The 15,043-nt window shown below is 50.7% G+C and overlaps 1 protein-coding gene across 11 annotated transcripts in view; it reads left to right on the top strand.

The window, feature by feature from the left end:
* HNRNPUL1 (heterogeneous nuclear ribonucleoprotein U like 1) overlaps positions 1-15,043 on the top strand; it is a 36,831-nt gene that overhangs the window by 7,980 nt on the left and 13,808 nt on the right. For 6 of the 11 annotated variants that reach the window (XM_070062167.1, XM_070062175.1, XM_051836361.2 and 3 more), the window contains exons 3-8: positions 174-327; positions 2,920-2,993; positions 4,566-4,705; positions 5,969-6,068; positions 7,491-7,603; positions 14,217-14,483. In XM_070062167.1, coding sequence (XP_069918268.1) covers positions 174-327; positions 2,920-2,993; positions 4,566-4,705; positions 5,969-6,068; positions 7,491-7,603; positions 14,217-14,483 — 848 coding nt within the window. Of the gene's footprint in view, positions 1-170; positions 328-2,919; positions 2,994-4,565; positions 4,706-5,968; positions 6,069-7,490; positions 7,604-14,216; positions 14,484-15,043 lie in introns of all 11 variants that reach the window. The other 5 variants (XM_070062171.1, XM_070062169.1, XM_070062166.1 and 2 more) reach the window with 1 other exon arrangement.

Below are 15,043 nucleotides of genomic sequence, written 5' to 3'. Positions count from 1 at the left end.
TTGGCTTGCTCAGCAGGCTTCTTCCTGTTGCACCCAGCAAAGCTGCCTGTGCCCCACCCTTCACTCCTAGTCAGCAGTCCACCTGTATCTCCTGGGGTAAAAGGGACCAGCGTTTCTCCCGCAGCTGAGGAGTTTCCAAGTGTGACCACCATGTGAATTTGTCCTGGCAGTAGAAGGGAAGACAGAGATGAAACAAGAAGGACCCACCAGCTTCCTCCCGCCTGAAGCTCCTCAGCTCAAGCCCGACAGACAGCAGTTCCAGAGTCGCAAGAGGCCTTACGAAGAAAACCGGGGCCGCGGGTACTTTGAGCACCGAGAGGATCGGAGGTGAGAATCTGAGGCGCGAGTCGCAGTATTCCGTAGGCTTCCACGCCCGCGGCCCCATACCCGCTGGGGACCTTAGTTCTAAGGCAGAGGAGCCGAGCAGGTCTCCTTGGGCTGACACTTTCTCCCAGTCCTTCCTGCACTGCTCCCAGGATCAGCGTTCCTGAACTTGGATCTTTCTCCCGGTTCCCACTTCTTGTTACCTGCAGGGTGAATCCCAAACACCTCGCATTTGGGTGTGAGTTGCCAGGCTACGTCTGAGTCTTGGCCTTACTGCCTGCGGTGTCCCGCACAGTGTCCTGTTCCTAGTAGCCGCGTGGGGTCCTTTGGTTCAGAGAAAGATCTCTTGCCCAGGCGAGCCGTCTCCTTCCATCCTCCCACTCAGTGCTTCCATGTGGCACCCACCCCTGGGCTAGACACCAGGGACACAGAGGTGATGTGGACAGTGGGGTCTGCGTTCTTTTTTCCTGACAGGGACTGAGAACAGACACTCTCAGCAGTAAGCCCCAGTACTGGTTACTTGTCAGGCTGCAGGGGAGTTTCAGGAGCTCACAAGAGGGCCACTCTGGCCATTTGCCTTTTCCCTTTCCTGACCAGCCCTCCCGCTCCTTCGCTTCCAGGCTCAGTCCTGCCCCTCCATCCGTCGCTGGGTCTCACAGACGGTGGTAAAGTTAGGACGTGGCGCCCTCCTCACATGGTTTCTTCCTCTGCCTCCCACAGAGCACAGGCTGCTTGCTGATGGGGCGCAGAGGAAGAGCGCGCATTCTGATCTGGGGCCGGCAGGAAAGGATTCCCAGGAGGAAGCTTCCCTGTGCTGAGCCCCTTGTGTGTACCGGGCTCTCTGCTGGCTGTGGGTCAGCAGGCTGGAAGGGAACTCCGGCAGAGGGGAGCCGCAAGCTGGGGCCACACGACCTGGTCTGTGCACACGGTGCGCTAGGTCAATGCTGGCAGGGCCCTGGGCCTTAGACCCCGTCTTTCTGCCTCTCTCCCTTATTCCTGTAAAGCCCAAGCCAGCATTGTAAGTCCCTTTTTTAGTGCTTTGGTAGGCAGATGAATCTTGTTCATAATTTAGGACACTTGAAAAGGACTGGAAAAAAAAATGGGTCACTTTAAATCCTTTTAGATGTAGGGTTTTAAGAAAACTGTTATGTGGACAGGCTGTAATTATCGGAGTTTATCTAGGATCTTGCACATTCTCCTTCCTGGCCAGCACCCTTAGGGATACCAAGAAGTTCATTGTGGAGACCACTGTCATGCAAAAGGCATGGATCAGAATCTTGGTTCTGAGGGACCAGTCTTTTTTTTTTTTTTTTTTTTTTTTTTTGGACAGGCAGAGTGGACAGAGAGAGAGAGACAGAGAGAAAGGTCTTCCCTTTGCCGTTGGTTCACCCTCCAATGACCACTGCGGCCAGCGCACCACGCTGATTCGAAGGCAGGAGCCAGGTGCTTCTCCTGGTCTCCCATGGGGTGCAGGGCCCAAGCACTTGGGCCGTCCTCCACTGCACTCCCTGGCCACAGCAGAGAGCTGGCCTGGAAGAGGGGCAACTGGGACAGGATCCGGTGCCCCTACCGGGACTAGAACCCGGTGTGCCAGCGCTGCAAGGCAGAGGATTAGCCTAGTGAGCCGCAGCACCGGCCGGGACAAGTCTTTGAGAAAGCATTCCCAGGCCAGTGTTGTACATCATGTCGAGCCACTGCTGGCAATACCAGCATCCCATATGAGCACCCGTTCAAGTCCTAGCTGCTCCATTTCCTACCCAGCTCCCTGCTAATGTGCCTGGGAAAATAGCAGATGATGACCCAAGTGTTTTGGCCCCTGCCACCCACATGGGAGACCTAGATGGAGTTCCAGGCTCTTGGCTGCAGCCTGGCCCAGTCCTTGCTATTGTGACCATTTGAGGAGTGAACCAGTGGTTGGAAGATCCCTCCACCTCTCCCTCTCTTAACTATAGCCTTCAAATAAATAAATCTTTTTTAAAAATTTAAAACTCTAGGCCGGCGCCGCGGCTCACTAGGCTAATCCTCCGCCTAGCGGCACTGGCACACCGGGTGCTAGTCCCGGTTGCCCCTCTTCCAGGCCAGCTCTCTGCTGTGGCCCGGGAGTGCAGTGGAGGATGGCCCAGGTGCTTGGGCCCTGCACCCCATGGGAGACCAGGAAAAGCACCTGGCTCCTGGCTCCTGCCATCAGATCAGCGCGGTGCGCCGGCCGCAGCGCGCCGGCCGCGGCGGCCATTGGAGGGTGAACCAACGGCAAAGGAAGACCTTTCTCTCTGTCTCTCTCTTTCACTGTCCACTCTGCCTGTCAAAAAAAAAAAAAAAAAATTAAAACTCTATAAAGGATTCTGATGCCCCACTTCAGTAGAGCATGCCCTGTGTCCTTGTGTCCACCCACCCTGCACGCCCCACCCGGAAGTACCAGTCATTGCTTTCATTGCTAATAGGAAGAGTTCCAGAGTTGTATTGCCAACCTGTGAGAGAAGAAATGGAGACGAGGAAGCAGGCTGGGGCCACTGCACATTCCAGCAGAGCCTTTTCTGTCCCTCCTCTGTGTTCCTGCCACTATTCTCTTGTGATTAACCTCACTTTGCAACGCAGGGGCCGCTCCCCTCAGCCTCCCGCCGAAGAGGATGAAGACGACTTTGATGACACCCTTGTTGCCATCGATACATGTGAGTCCTCACGGTGCCCATGTGGTTGTACCTCTGGGCAGCATTGCAGGAGCAGTGCCTTGGCCTTTACCAGAACCCCTGCCTGGCATCGTGCACCTGTGAGACGCAGCATCGCTCAGGACGTGGGATGGGAGATAGGAGACCGACTCCCAGCTCTTGCTGGGGACCCTGGGCAGCTCGTTCTGCTTCCAAGCTCCTCTCCGAAGAGGAGTGCCCGCCTTGCGGCCTCCGTGGGTTCTCAGGTTTCTCGGAGCCTGCACCTGGAAGGGGGCTCATCTCAGCAGGAGAGGAATCAGTGCTGCTGGGGAGACTCAGCCCTCTGACAGCCGCTGCCCCATTTCCTCCAGCTGCTCGTGTCCTGGTGAAGCCAGCGTCACTTGGTCTGCTGAGGCACTAACCCGCCTGGCCTGCCCTGCTCTCTGTCCTCTGGTTCAGTTTTCTTTCCACTGATGAGTGGCGTTCACGTTGACCACATCTAAACCTGTGGAGGAATGGTTGTGGGCGTCCTGGCCCTTCTCAGATGTCCCAAGTTGAGGATCAGAGTGATAGACTGAAGCGGACTGCACCCAGAAGCCCACCAGGTCTGAGAACATTGCGCCTCCCCACAGAGGGAAAGGCTGCCTGTGCGTGCATTTCTTTACGTAGCACGTCTTTATAGAGCAGGGGCTATGGGCTTTGGTGAGGGGTGAAGACATCTCACATGCAGTCTCTTCTGTCACACGTTGTCAAAGACAAAACCTACCTGAGGTGAAGCTAAACTCTTTTGAAAGTATTGGGTGGCAGTTGTCCCCGAGGCAGCATCTGGTCAGACGCTAAGTGATCAGACTTAAAAAAGGCTTCCTTGGAGAGGGGGAGGAGTCAGAGGTGTAGGAGTGGTGTCCTGGGCCCACAGGAGCAGGAGGAGCCTGTGGTGCGCCCAGATTTGCTAGGTGGCAGGTGTGGATCCAGGATCGGATTGTTTTACAGCCGTTGATAACAGAAGTCTGGCTCCCAAGCTGATAGAGCTGACATGGGGAAGTGTTTGAAATCTGTGGCATTGGGGTTTAGCTGTTCTGTACACAGTTCCCACCGGAGGCATTTGCATATCCTTGGGCCCTGCCTGCATGGTCAAGAGCGCAGTTCCTGGGGCTCGCATTCTGATCCAGTGTGTTAAGCCACAGCTTGCAATGCCAGTATCGGAGTGCTGCCTCAAGTCTCAGCTGCTCTGCTTCCAAATCTGGCTTCCTGCTGATGTGCCTGGGAAGGCCGTGGATGATGCCTAACTGCTTGGGTCCTTGTCACCCATGTGTTCCTGGCTCCTGGCTTCTGCCTGGCCCAGACCTGACTGTTAAGGCCAACTGGGGAGTAAAAACAAAATTAAACAAGACTCAGTTTTTATATGGAGTAACGTAAGCCATTGCAGTAGCCAAAACCCTTTTTCTTCAAAGAGAGAATGGTTAGGGGGTGTACTGGTTCCTCTTGGATGTGGCCCCACAATGTGTTACCTTGTGTTTTCCTGGTTAACACTCATGGGGAGCTTGATTCTTGGGACCTTTAAAACATCAGTCAGCTGCGGACTTTTTTCCTCCACAGATAACTGCGACCTCCACTTCAAGGTGGCCCGAGATAGGAGTAGTGGCTATCCGCTCACAATCGAGGGCTTTGCATACCTTTGGTCAGGAGCCCGTGCCAGCTACGGGGTCAGGAGGGGCCGTGTGTGCTTCGAGATGAAGGTGAGTAGGAGCTGCAGAAGGGAGAGGCGCGGAAAGCAGGCCTATCCATTGCACCTGTCATCAGTCACCTTGGTCAGGGCCACAACTACAAGAGACTGAACTGAGAACAGACTGTGTCCAAGCAACCAAAAGAGAACTTTACCATTGCTAAATATGATATTGGAAAAGCAGGCCAGCCATATGTTGCTTCTTCAAACAGTTTTCCTTGCCAAGATTTGACCCCAGGTATTGTGTAGTTAAGTAGTCTATTGGTGACACATTTGTAGAAGCAGGGAAAGGAGTTGTTGGGGAAGAAAAGTGATCTGGAAAGCATGGACCTATGTAGAGAACTCCCAGCTTCCCAACTCCCAGCTTCAGCCTGGCCCGGTCCCGGCCATTGCAGGCACTTGGGAGTGAACCAGTGGATGGGAACACTCTTCCTCTCAAAGCAATAAATAAATATTTAAAAAAAAAAATAGTACCTGCTCATATTTAACAAAAGTTCAGACAGTACTGAAACACACAGGATTAAAAAGCAGGTCGATCTGTGATGCAGCAGTTAGGTTGCTGCGTGGGTTGTCAGCATGCCCTGTGGGAGTGCCTGGTTTGAATCCCAGCTACTCTGCTTGTGATCCAGCTTCCTGCTAATGCCACCCTGGGAAGCAGCAGGTGATGATGGTTCAAGTACTTGGATCTTTGCCACCCACATGGGAGGCCTGGATGGAGTTCTGTGCTGCTTGCCTGGCCCAGCATTGGCTATTGCAGGCCTTTGGGAAGTGACCCAGTCTTTCAAACAGATGAAAGTAAATAATAACATTGCTTAGTGTATGTATAAAAAACAAGACGTACTATTGCATGCACATACACACAGTTGCACACATAGGAGTATCTGGAGTAAACTAGCGGCAGGATCGCACAGTTATTGAACATGTTCCTTTACACATTTGAAAGCCTGCTAGATTGCCCTCCAAAGACATTGCACCAATTTATCTTTCAACTAAATATTATGAGAGTTTGTTCCCCCTGCAGCAAGTGTTAAAACTAAAAAAAAAAAAAAAAAAAAAAAACTGTTTTGAAATGCCTCTCTGTAGCCCTGCATTTCCCCAATCCCTTTTGAAGCCCTGGTTTCAGTGCCGTAGGCTCTTCAGAGCTGTTTAACTCCCTCTTTCACAGCAACAAAAACCATCGCTATTTCTCAGTGCCTGGTGAGCTTTCCTCCTGTGTTGCCTCATAGTCTGTCAGCCTCCAGAGACAGTCCTCAGCCTTCTTGTCCTCTGTCCCCAGATCAACGAGGAAATCTCTGTGAAGCACCTTCCGTCTACAGAGCCCGATCCCCACGTTGTTCGAATCGGCTGGTCCCTGGACTCCTGCAGCACCCAGCTAGGTAAGGGGAGGTCAGCTCGGCAGTTCAGAGAGTAGGGTGACTGCCCCTGCTGGCCTTCAAGGCTCCTCTTCGCAGGCTTGGACTGAGAACAGCTAGCCGGGGTGGAACAGGCATAGGATTAGCTACACACCACTGCCTGCCGGTCCTCAGGCGTTCTAGATTCCACTGGAAAGATCGTAGTCATGTGACAGCTTTTCTGTAGACAGTTAACTCTTCTCTGAATTAAGTTCTCTTCTGAAAATTGCTTTCTTTATTAAAGATCAGTTGTCTCCTGCCCTCAAGCCTTGCTAAAACAGTAAGATCTGCAGTCTGTTAAGTTCTACCTGGATTTTCTGTCCAGAGCCTACCCTCTAATTAAAGGGGACAGACCAGGGGGGTTAGGCCTGGTTGCCAAGAAAGGCAGAGGTTGCCCATTAAAAGGTTTTGAATTTTCACAGGCCCCCACTCCTCCATGACCTGGCTGGCTCCCTGTGACTGACGATGACCAGTGCTGAGACCTTGGTCATATGAACATTCTAGTTAAGAAAACAGTATATTCTCCTTGTAAAAATTTAGACCATACAGAAAGGGAAAACTGATAATCTGCTAAACCTACAAGATAACAGTGTTAGCATTTTTATCTACACTCTTTCAGGAGTTTCTTTAGTTTCTTTTACATAGTCAACATAAGTCATGCTGTGAATACTGTTGTGTATCCTGATCTCTGTAATATATTATGGGTATATTCCTGTAAGCAAGCAGGACTTTCTCATCGCTGTGAAGTTTTTGGTTTTACAAGTGTGCTATATATATAATAAGTCTCCTTTTGTAGCTCATTTAAATCAGTGGCAAATATTTCTGTGAAACATTGGAGCCACTATCCTGTAATGACTCTACCAGTTTAGGGTAGTCCTTGAAAGTGGATTTGTTAGGTCTGAAGGTGGGTACGCAGCTCACTGCAGTATGTCCTTTTCATTCAAGGTTCCTGGGTCACCTCATTTCTCTTTGTCTCAGTTTTGAGATGTTAGTGGCAGGTGGTCAGTACAGATGAGGAAACAGCCCAGGATGATGACACAGCATGGCCTTGGTCACATAGTGGGTCTGTGGCAGGACTGGCACTAGCAGGCTTGGCGGACAGTTGGGTGTCAGCATGCAGTGTCTTCCATCCCCGTTCCCCTCCACTCTTGATTTCCAAATTTTTCCTTTCTGTGTGGAGTAGTTGAGTTCAGTTCCAGATCCCAGACTTAACACCTCAGCCCACAAGCCCTCCAGAGTCCTGCATGTTAAAGGGCTTCCTATTAACCTTCCACCCCTCCTAAGAGGTAATAAACAAAATTAGCAATAAAGGGAGAGGGGATTACTTTTCTTAAAAGTATGTGTCAGCCAAGGAAGCTGTGAGGACCGTGGCACGTTTAACTTGCCTTTGCCTGTGTTTTCTGCCAGGTGAAGAGCCTTTCTCCTATGGCTACGGAGGCACTGGAAAGAAGTCCACCAATAGCCGATTTGAAAACTACGGAGACAAGTTTGCAGAGAACGATGTGATTGGCTGCTTTGCGGTGAGTGCCTGCAGACTAGGGAGCCAGCACACCCTGAGCTCCCTCAGGAATGGCTGTGCTTTCACGGCTGCCCTGTGTGCAGCCACTCTCACCATGCTTCTTTGTCTCTTTGACAGACAGGAGTGCCGCTTACTGTTGCTTTGTGTCAAATTCTGCGCTCCTGTTCCCTCTGGGCTTTGTGCAAAGCTATCAGGGAGCACCCTGAGGAGGTCTGGCGACTCCATGTACACTGAGCCTTCCTCCTTTCCTGGATAGCAGAGTGATTTTTCTAAACCCAGGAATGTCTTTTTTGCTAGGAAGTATCCTGCCTATTCTTTATTCTTTTTTTTTTTTTTTTTTTTTAAGATTTATTTTATTTATTTGAAAGGCAGAGTTACAGAGGTGGGGGGAGACAGAGAAAGAGAGAGATCTTTCTTTTTTTTTTTTTTTTTTTTTTTTTTATTTTTGACAGGCAGAGTGGACAGTGAGAGAGAGAGAGACAGAGAGAAAGGTCTTCCTTTGCCGTTGGATCACCCTCCAATGGCCGCCGCTGCAGCCGGCGCACCGCGCTGATCCGATGGCAGGAGCCAGGATCCAGGTGCTTTTTCCTGGTCTCCCATGGGGTGCAGGGCCCAAGCACCTGGGCCATCCTCCACTGCACTCCCTGGCCATAGCAGAGAGCTGGCCTGGAAGAGGGGCAACCGGGACAGAATCCGGCGCCCCAACCGGGACTAGAACCCGGTGTGCCGGCGCCGCAAGGTGGAGGATTAGCCTATTGAGCCACGGCGCCGGCTAAGAGAGAGATCTTTCATCTGCTAGTTTACTCCTCAAATGGCTGCCGGCAGCCAGGAGCTTCATCCAGGTCTCCCATCTGATACAGGGGCCCAAGCACTTGGGCAATCCTCCCCTGCCTTCCCAGGCCATAGCAGAGAGCTGGATCAGAAGTGGAGCAGCCAGGACTAGAACCAGCACCCATATGGGATGCCAGCGCTTCAGGCCAGGGTTTTAACCTGCTGCGCTGCAGCACCGGCCCCAAGAGCTGGTGTCTTAACCCACTGTGCCACAACACGGGCCCCAGCCTGTCTACCTTGAAGGCAGTGGTATTGGGTCTTGCCCCACAGTGGCGTCATCTTATTCCAGAACTTCTCCCTTCAGCTCACATTGCTTGAGCCAGGCTTCCCTCAGTGCATCTGCCTTCTGTGCGAGCAGGAGAGGATGCAAAGCCGCTGCCGTGTGCATCGATCCTGGAGAGCCTGCAGCATGACCCTCAGCGCTGGGCCAGACTCCCTGATCTCAGGCCCTGTGTGCACCACCTTAGAATGTTGTGTGGAGCCAGGTTAATCCATGAAAAGCATTTAGAACAGTGCCTGCACATAGTCAGTGCTCAGTAAATATTACTTAATACAGTGAGCCTGAAGAGTTACAAGCGATGTTTGTGAAATGTGCCATGAGGCCCCAGAGAAAGCAGCTACCCAGATACTGCTTCCTGGTCTTGGTCTCTTTCCCCTTTCGCAGTTGTGTGCATTGCTCATTTTTTCCCTTTTTCTTGTTTTTCCTTTTTTGCTTTGAAGTAATTTCAAACTTTAGAGAAATGAATACAAATAAAGAATTCTCAGAGGTTCTTATCCAGATTCTAACATTTACTCTACCATTTGTGTGTGTGTGTGTGTGTGTGCGTGTGTGTGGTTTGTATTTGACCCATTTGAGAGTAGGTTGCATACATCATGTCCCCCCCCTCCCCGGTTTATTTATTTGTTTTTTTAAAGGCTATAGTTAGAGAGGGAAAGAGAGAGAGAGAGAGATAGCTTCCATCTGCTGGTTCACTCCTCAAATGGCTGTGATGGCAAGGAGGGGCCAGGTTGGAGCCAGGAGCCTAGAACTCCACCTGGGTCTGCTACGTGGTTGCAGGGGCTCAGGTACTTGGGCCAGGTGCATTAGCAGGGAGATGGGTGGGTAGTCAAAAAGCTGGAACTTGAACCAGCACCTATAGGGGATGCCAGCATTGCAGGCAGCTGCTAAACCTGCCGTGGCACAACACTGGCCCCATACATCATGTCTTTATTCTCAAATACTCCCGTTCTTCAGAGCAAAGCTGTTATCTTAACCACAGTATACTTACCAAATTTAACATGGATGTGATCCTATTATCTGCCCCACCGTTCACATTTAAATTCTGCCAGTTGTCCAATATTCTTTAGTGCAGTTTGATTTGGGGATCAGGATCCAATCCAGCATTGTTTATTGCATTCTCTGTAGTGTCTTTTTCATCTCCTTTAGTCTGAAATAATGTCTCAGCTCTCCTGTGTATTTCATGAGTTTTTTAAGGAACATATCTTTTTTTTTTTTTTTTTTAAGATTTATTTATTTATTTGAAAGAGTTACACAGAGAGAGAAGGAGAGGTAGAGAGAAAGAGAGAGGTCTTCCATCCCTTGGTTCACTCCCCAGTTGGTTGCAACACCTGGAGCTGTGCCAATCTGGAGTCAGGAGCCAGGAGTTTCTTTCAGGTCTCCCACGAGGGTTCAGGGTCCCAAGCACTTGAGTCATCTTCTGCTGTTTTCCCAGGTCATAGCAGAGAGCTGGATCAGAAGTGGAGCAGCTGGGACTCGCATTGGTGCCCATATGGGATGCCAGCACTGCAGGCTTTACTCGCTAAACCGCAGTACCGGCCCTAAAGAACATATCTTTAAAATAAAGACTAACTGTGTTTATGTTCTACAGGCTATTCTAAACTCAGATTTTTTTTTCCCATTTAACATAAAGTCTTAGCTATTGTTCCTTGTCCATACAAATAATACAGATTTATCTTAATTAAAAGACATTTTTAAAAAATGATCAGTTCACATTGTTTCCAGAAACATCCAGGAGTATAAGAAGGTGTGTGTCAGTCTTCCCCTGAGCCTGGTCACGTGTGCCCGCCCCTAGTGTGAACCCGCTGGCACTTACTTTTTTTTATCCACATATGGGAACGATGACCATTACTTTTTTTTTCCTCGTGTTTTCTTCTTTTTTAATATTTATTTATTCATTTGAATGATGGAGTTAGAGATAGGGAGAGAAAGAAATCTTTTGTTTTCTGGTCCACTCCCCAGATGGCTGCAATGGCTGGGGCTGGGCCAGGCCAGAGTCAGGAAATTCATCCAGGGGCCCAAGCACTTGGGCCATCTTCTGCTGTTTTCCCAGGCACATTGTCAAGGAGCTGGATACTATGTGCAGCAGCTGGGACTCAAACTGGTGCCCATATGGGTTGCCAGCATCACAGGCAGCACCTTAACCTGCTATGGCAAACACAAGCCCTATGTTTTCTTTCATGCATGTTATTCTCCCTCCCCCCACTTAAGTATATGTTTTTTTTTTCTTTTTTTTTTAAGATTTATTTTATTTATTTGAAAGAGTTCGAGAGAGAGAGAGAGAGGTCTTCAATCTGCTGGTTCACTCCCCAAATGACTGCAACACCAGAGCTGAGCTGATCTGAAGCCGGGAGCCAGGAGCTTCTTTGAGTCTCCCACATGGGAACAGGAGCCTAAGGACTTGGGGATCTTCTTCTGCTTTCACAGGCCACAGCAGAGAGCTGGATCGGAAGTGGAGCAGCCGAAACTAGAACTGGTACCCATATGGGATACCGGCCCTGCAGGCTGGGGCTTTAACCTGCTGCACCGCAGTGCTGGCCCCTAAGATTTATTTTTTATCTGAAAGGCAGAGAGAGAAAGAGTGATTTTTCCCATCTGCTGGTTCACTCCCCAGATGGCTATAATGGCTTGACCCAGCCTGCTGAAGCCAGGAGTTTCCTCTAGGTCTCCTGTATGGGGCCCAAGCACTTGGGGCATCTTCCGCTGCTTTTCCAGGCACGTTAACTGGGAGCTGGATTGGAAGCGGAGCAGCCAGGCCTCAGACTGGCGCCCTTATGGGATGTCAGCATCGCAGGTGGAGGTTTAACCTGCTAGGCCACAGCACTGGCCCAAGTGTATTTCTTCCAGATGTTTTTATAGCACTACCTAGAGGGCTTCTCTGTGTGGCCCTCCCACAATTGCTGCAACCCAGTTCCCCCTCAGCGTTTGGTTAGTGTGATTCCTCTGTGCTTAATGACGTGGGTATTCTGATGTAGGCCTCAGGGTGCCCTAAATTAACTCATCCTTTTGGTGGCTGTGAAGGTTGTTTGCTGAAACAGATAACACAGCAGTGACAGCTGATCTTTTTTCCCTTTTCTAGAGTAGATCTTGGTGTCCCCACACCTGGGTCTCCTGTTTAACTTAGCTACTCTCACTTCCACATTGGAGCACTTTTACTGTGCTGGTTTGAGCGTTTTGCAGCTCCATTTCTGTTCTTATGGGGATATGATTTTAGGATTTCTTCAAAAGTTACATTCTGGGAAAAAGGTGTATTTTTTAATTTTGATGACATACTCCAGAGACTGCAGCAGTTTAACTGTCCTTAGTGTGTAAGAGTGTTCCCAAGCTGCTCTGGGAAAGCATGGGGTTCTGTTGGGGATGGCAGCGTTCAGCTCCGGGCCTAGACTTGCTCTCACAGGATCACCTCTGCTGTTAGTTTTGAGATTCCACGTATAGTATCTGTCGTTCAAAGGATGCCACAGACTCAGGGTGAGGTTGGAGGAGGTATGGAGATGAGTAGCCTGAGGGAACATTTGCGTCACATCTGACGTTCTCTGTTCACAAAGCTGAAAGGACAAAGCAGCTTCCTAAGTGGAGAGAACAGGATGACCCGTTTCAGCCGCTGTGGAGGAGGTGTGAGAGATGAGGCTACAGAAAGGGCGCATTCTAAAGGGTGCCAGGCCTTCAGCCCCTGCAGCGGGAGCGCACAGCTGCACTTGCCACTTGGGCAGGTAGCTCTGTTGGTGCTGGATTTGTCCACGTCAGAGCAGCTGAACAGAGAAGACACGACAGGGACTGCGCAGCTGGCCTGGCGCAGGATCCGTCTGCCCTGCATGGTGTTGACCTCGTGCGTTCCAGGAGAGGAGCCACTCATACAGGGCTGTCTCCTGTGGGCTCTGAGGAGAATCCACTGCTTCTTAAAGGGGAAGTCTTGAGGTGGTCTCCCGTTTTGAGAGAGCAGAAATGCTGGTCTTCTTCTTTCATGTCAGGAACCCTTGTACTTGACTTTCAGTCTGCTGTCTGAGCTCCAGTTTTAAGTCTCCATTAACTGTAGACCTCTACCCTGCAGCCCACGTGGTCTTTCTGACCAGACAGCTCTTCTGTTCCTAGCAAGGTACGGTCGGGGGGTGGGGGAAGTGTTGTTACGCAGTGGGTTAGGCCACCGCTTGGGAGTTAACACTTCCCGTATCAGAGTGCCGGTTCGAGTCCTTACTACTCCGCTTCTGAACCAGCTCCCTCCTAATGCACCTGAGAAAGTCCTGGATGATATCTCAAATACTTGGGCCTCTCCCACCCACGTGGGACTCCTGGATGGGGTTCTGGCTACCAGCTTAAGCCTGGCCCAGCCCCAGTTACTGGGGCCATTTGGGAAGTGAACCAGCAGATGGAAGATCTCTGTCTGTCTGTCTCTCTTTCAAATAAATCAATTTTGAAACAACTCAGGGTCTCTGCTTTGCCATCAGCATCAAATGCAAACTCCTGAGGTGCCTTAGGGAGTCCCTCACAGAGCTGAAGTGGGAGCCCCAAACTCTGACAGCTGGCACAGTGCCTGGCACCTGGTGGTGACAGTTCATTCATCGTGTGTTCATTGTGTATTAAATGTTCCAACCCACATAATCCTATGTAGCATGAGACAAAATATTTTATATCTAAAGTAATGAAATACTGTCACCCTCCTTTTTTGATTACCATTGGTACATGATAGAGCTGAAGCAATCCACTTTCCAAAACAGGACCTTAACCACCAAGCTTCAGCAGCTCAGGGAATAGTTGTTGACTGAGCGGATGCCTGTGGTCCGCTCATGGCTCTCCTCTGTGCCTGAACTTACCTCCTCATCCCCTCTGCTTCAGCTGTTTGGCCCTGTGTCTCTCACCGCTGGGTTTGTACACACACACAGCACTTCTCTTTGTATAGAATACTCCTGCTCCCAAACTTGGCAGGCTTCCACTTGTTGTTCAGGACTTCGTGTGTGAATCTGCATCTACTCCTCAGAGAAACTTGGCACCAGATCGTCCTTGTCCGATTCCCCAGTTCCCCCTCCCCCAGGCACTCTTAGGCCCAGGTCATCCCAGACACATTTACCCAGAAGAGTAAGATCTCAGGTAACAGTGTGGAACACGTGAAGGCATGTGCAGAGCTGGACTCCACGTTCTGAGGCCCAGCTGTGGCTTCCTTCATCTGTTGCCTACACAGCGTGCCCTCACCAGCAGTGAGGACAGGGCAGGACCGCCTTTTCCTTCATCTTTGCCGGGGGAACTAGAGTCAAATCCTTAGAGCCTCTTCAAGTCACTTGTTTCTCACCCACCAGCTTCCAGGTCTTGGGCAAGGAGGGTTTGGGGCTGGACATTGTCTGAGCTGTTCCCTGGTGCTGTCTAGCGTGCCTGAATGTTGAGGAATTCAGTTAAGTCTGAAAAGTTGGCTGTTGTTTCCACTCCCTGCATCTCCTGCGTCAACTCTCTCCCACCTGTGGCTCCCAGGGCCTTGTGCTGAGAGTTGGCAAGTATTGTCATTGACTTTTTCTCCCAGGACTTTGAATGTGGAAACGATGTGGAACTTTCCTTCACCAAGAATGGGAAGTGGATGGGCATTGCCTTCCGAATCCAGAAGGAGGCCCTGGGGGGTCAGGCCCTGTATCCTCATGTCCTGGTGAAGAACTGTGCCGTGGAGTTCAACTTCGGACAGAGGGCAGAGCCCTACTGTTCTGTCCTCCCAGGATTCACCTTCATCCAGCACCTTCCCCTCAGCGAGCGGATCCGCGGCACCGTTGGACCAAAGAGCAAGGCAGAATGTGAGGTGAGCAGACTCAAGGCCGCACTGGCGTCCGCCTCCCACAGCCACCTAGCTGCTGAGGCAGAGGGGAACTAAATAGCCGGGTGTGGGGAAGGAGCATGCTCACTGCGAGAGTGACTGGGCCCAGTGGGCCCCTCAGCCCTTCGTGTGGAAGGGTGCTCTGAGTGGGAGATGGGTGGAGCTGCTGTGGCTTAGGCTAAAGAGGAAGGGGCTAATGTCATCTACCTGAGTCTTAGATTCCAAAAGGAGGGAGGGCTTTGCCTCAGCAGAAAGGACAGCAGGCGATTTCTGGGGGTGCACTCTGCCACCCAGGGTGTCTGAGAGCAGAAGACACAGGCGGGCTTTGGAGATGAGTAGGCTCCAGGAGCTGTCCTGGGGATCCTGGTTTTTTGTTTTCTGGGTTTTATTGTGTTTTGTTTTGTTTTCCAGATTTTTTTATTATTATTATTATTATTTGAAAGAGTTACAGAGAGGAAGAGAGACAGAGATCGTCCATCCACTGTTTCACTCACCAAATGGCCACAATGGCTGGGACTGGGCCAGGCCTAAGCCAGAAGCCGGGA

This window comes from Oryctolagus cuniculus, chromosome 18 (genome assembly GCF_964237555.1).
Source record: "Oryctolagus cuniculus chromosome 18, mOryCun1.1, whole genome shotgun sequence".
Taxonomy (NCBI): Eukaryota; Metazoa; Chordata; class Mammalia; order Lagomorpha; family Leporidae; genus Oryctolagus; species Oryctolagus cuniculus.
Note: the sequence above shows the minus strand (reverse complement) of the source record. Positions and strands in the feature narration are given on the sequence as shown.